The sequence below is a fragment of the Stegodyphus dumicola genome, chromosome 2 (genome assembly GCF_044657685.1).
Source record: "Stegodyphus dumicola isolate Sdum_Otavi_A_Nest chromosome 2, ASM4465768v1".
NCBI lineage: Eukaryota > Metazoa > Arthropoda > Arachnida > Araneae > Eresidae > Stegodyphus > Stegodyphus dumicola.
The window spans coordinates 243,194,243-243,197,920 of NC_140769.1; the positions used below are offsets into that span (position 1 = coordinate 243,194,243).

General features: G+C 28.4%; 1 protein-coding gene across 2 annotated transcripts in view; it reads right to left on the minus strand.

Moving 5' to 3' along the window:
* LOC118191244 (serine/threonine/tyrosine-interacting protein A-like) overlaps positions 1-3,355 on the minus strand; it is a 94,718-nt gene extending 91,363 nt beyond the window's left edge. The window contains exon 1 of one of the 2 annotated variants that reach the window (XR_015039825.1): positions 3,033-3,355. Coding sequence is in view for 1 of the 2 variants with exons in the window: in XM_035362045.2 (XP_035217936.1) it covers positions 3,033-3,035 (3 nt within the window). In the remaining variant the exon portion in view is untranslated. The remainder of the gene's footprint in view (positions 1-3,032) is intronic. The other variant, XM_035362045.2, reaches the window with a different exon arrangement.
* Between the last annotated feature and the right edge of the window lie 323 nt (positions 3,356-3,678).

Here is a 3,678-nt window from a genome sequence, read left to right on the forward strand (position 1 = left end):
AAAACCAGCTTTAAAACTAAATAAAATTATTTTTATCATATTTTAAATATTGGGGTATGTGATACCCCACGCGCCCGCTCTAGTAACTTTTCTTGGTGCAACTTCCACCGGGTTAAAAAGTCAAAGAGAATTGACAAAAATCCAATTTTACTTTTGTAAAAAGTGCCAAACAAATAAGTGGGCGATTCTGCACTTTAGCAGCGGAATTGTTTCTAAGTGCTTATTAGCTAAAATCCCGATCGGAATTTTCCAGAAAAGATCACATGATATGTCTCATGATATCTCATTTCTCTGAGACAAAATAATCTGTGATTCGAACTGGTTACTTCTCAGATTATTGCTAAAGTCCTACCTAGTAACCTTTATCGCCTTACCAAAATGTCGCCAAACTACCTATTACCATATTCCAAAGATTAGCCAAACTTGTATATAAAACCTTGACTATCCAGAAGCTCAGGAAATACTAAAAGGTAGATACAAAACATTTTAGATAGTTGAACACACACACAATGCAATTAATTCATCGTAGAAACACCAAATAAAGAGAAGAAATTTTTTAACTAAAATTATAAAACAGTCTTTTTTTTTTTTTTTTTTGAACTATCAAAAGCCCATATTAGCTTTATATAAATAAAAAAATAAAATTAGACAAAAAAATAAACCTATGCATTTTTGAAGGTCTTAGAACATACAAAAGTAAAATATCTTAGCTGATTATAAAACCCCTTCAATCATGAAAATTAACTATGATACCATCAACTTATTGGAATTATTCCAGCATAAATTTCAAGAAAATGATCACTTTTTAACTATCTGCTTTCAAATAAAGACTTGTATCAAGCCCGTCACCACATACTTTCTTGATGTCATGATCCTACATTTTTAAAACATTCCAATGAAAGGTAGTTAAAAAATTTCAAACATGTTTCAAAATGCAATGGATAATCACATAAATAGCAGTTTACTAAAACCATTCTTTACAAAAATAAAAATGGCATATCAAGACTTAATTGGGTTTAGATAAAACCAAAGCAAAATCTTTAAATGTTTTGCATTGTCATGCTTTGTTATTAAACTGATTAGTCTTCGCTTGTCAAAAATGGTGGAGATTGAGTTGAAAATGATCAGCATCAAACTTACTAGATAAAGTAGTTCTCACAATAAACAGATTAAGCACCTGCTGTGAACTTTAATCTGCCATCTGTTCCCCTGCAGTAATATCTCCTCACTTTTCTTTCCAAGAGTATACAGTTTCAAGAATGAAATTTCAGAACAATGATGGATATAATGATTAGGGACGTAATCAACATTTGATAAAGACTAGAAATTATATTTAAATTTAAGATATTACAAACAGGGTGCCATACCATAGTTCTATATGTGCTTTAATATGACTTTAGAAATCATTATAAAATAATTATTTTCTTAATTAAAAAAAATTCACATATATTCTAGGTACTTTAGTTTTCTAGTTAGATGAATACCAGCGAGTCAGCCTTTATTGTATATAGCTTAGAGCTTTGTATCAACTACAGAAAGAGGTTGATATAAAGTTTGATGACACAGATCATAAAATATCTTCAACTTCCTTAATTTTCTACTTTTGACAATTAAAATTTACTGATTTGCATTACATCATTTAATTCCTAGATTTAAAATTTAACTATCTTCTGTGATTAGCAAAAAAAACTAATTTATAACTAAATAATATATTTTACTTCTTGCAGGATATGTATTACTTCTAGCTTACTAATAGATAATCGTTATATTTACTATTGCATTATTATTAATTACTGTTTTATTCGGCTCTAGTGTAGAATTGTGTGCCCCTTCGATTAGCAACAATTTTTTGGGATGAAACCTCACTTCTGGTTACCATGATAGTTTTAACTCTGTTTTAGCTTCCTGATTTTATTGAAATGAAAATTAATTTATGTGTACATGGACAAATTTAAGGCAGTGTGCAACGCCTAGTTTGTGCAATTCTAGGATTTTTTTTAAAAGTGAAAACAGATCGATGTGTACATAGACACAGAGTTTGTGCAATTCTTTGACCTCTTATTTTGGTTTTGTGTAGCGACCATCAAGAAATTGTTAACTTCCTGGTGCTGATCTTGGCATCAAAAAAAGAATCTCCAAAAAACAAGGGGCACCCAATTGTAAACTTTTACCTTTTATTCTAAGTAATTTGAATATTTAACCATTTAACTGTTTGTTTTTTGTAACCAGTTAGGTCAAAAAATATCACTTTTTTAAATTAAAGTTTAATTTAAAGTCTGGCTTCAGCAGAAGTTAATTTCAGTTTAAATGTCCTCAACTATTAAATTTAAGCATTAAGAGAAACTTTGAGGAAATTTCTAAGAATTTTATTACTTAAAATTTACATGTTCATAACCATATGGCTACATAAATAATTATATATATATATATTATATATATTAATTAGATTAGGTAGATAGCTGTAATACTTTGGAGAAGTTTAACACAGACAGAATGATTATGCAAAAAAATGCAGCTCTGGAGAACTAACTGAGACACATATTCTTATTTACACATCATCATGGGCACAATATGCACCCCAGTTTTTAGAAGCTTGCATCTCTTCTCACAATGGACAATGCAGAGAAGCAAGTGGTACAAAAATACATTCTAAAAGGAGACAAAATCAGTAAATAACAAAAATTGTCACTATTAGCTATTTTAATATGCAATTTCACAAATTTATTAAGAAGAAAGGAGTTTATATTATTAACTCATTAAGTTTAAATTTTATATTTGAAAAGAGTTAAAACATAAGTTTGATTTTATTCAGGCTAATTATATAAAAGCACAGTACTAAACTCAGTTGAATATAAAATACTTTTCACAAGTAAGATTCATACATTTTAAACAAAACATTTTAGCACAAAATGTGAAACGTAAGATCATTGCGAAGACATGTCGTTTTTTACACATTAAAAACAGAAAAATTAAAGTAGAGAAAACTTATCAATGAAAATCGGTTTTTAAAATATGCATGTCATGGAACAAACCATTGAATACTGATGAACCTTCCGACAAGCAATTCTGATTTAAGCAGCCTTCAACAACAGATTAACAAGACAATATTCTTGTCCATTACAGTTTTTATTGAAAAAAATTCAGAACATATTGGCTAAAAGTGTACTGAATGACAACAAAAAAATACTAAATTTTAATTCTAAAATAATATTTATTAAAATCACTGTTATATGGTTTCTTTGTCAATCAGACAAATTCCGGTTTACAAAAGTACACGCTATTAAATCAAACTTGGTACAGGTCCTAATATTGCCAAATTTGGTTCAGAAAAAAACAAGTTTCAGCTGCTTTCGTCTACCGACTGGTGTCCAGCCAGTGAACTCTGGTCTTTGGTTGATTCAAAATTGCTACTATTAAATTCAGCTGATTATATTTTAAGAACAAATTATTTAATTTATTTTGATAATGATAAGAGGTAATAAGTTATTGAACTGCGTTGATTTACTGAAAGGTTAAAATCCGAGTCTCAAATTTAAAATTGTTTTCAGATACTATTAATATAATATAATCTTAGCACCGATAATCTACTGATGATATTTTTAAAATTTTTATTTTTTTTAAATAATCTATTTATATTTTGCAACATTTTTCATGATCAGTTTTTAATTTCTTTTGCAG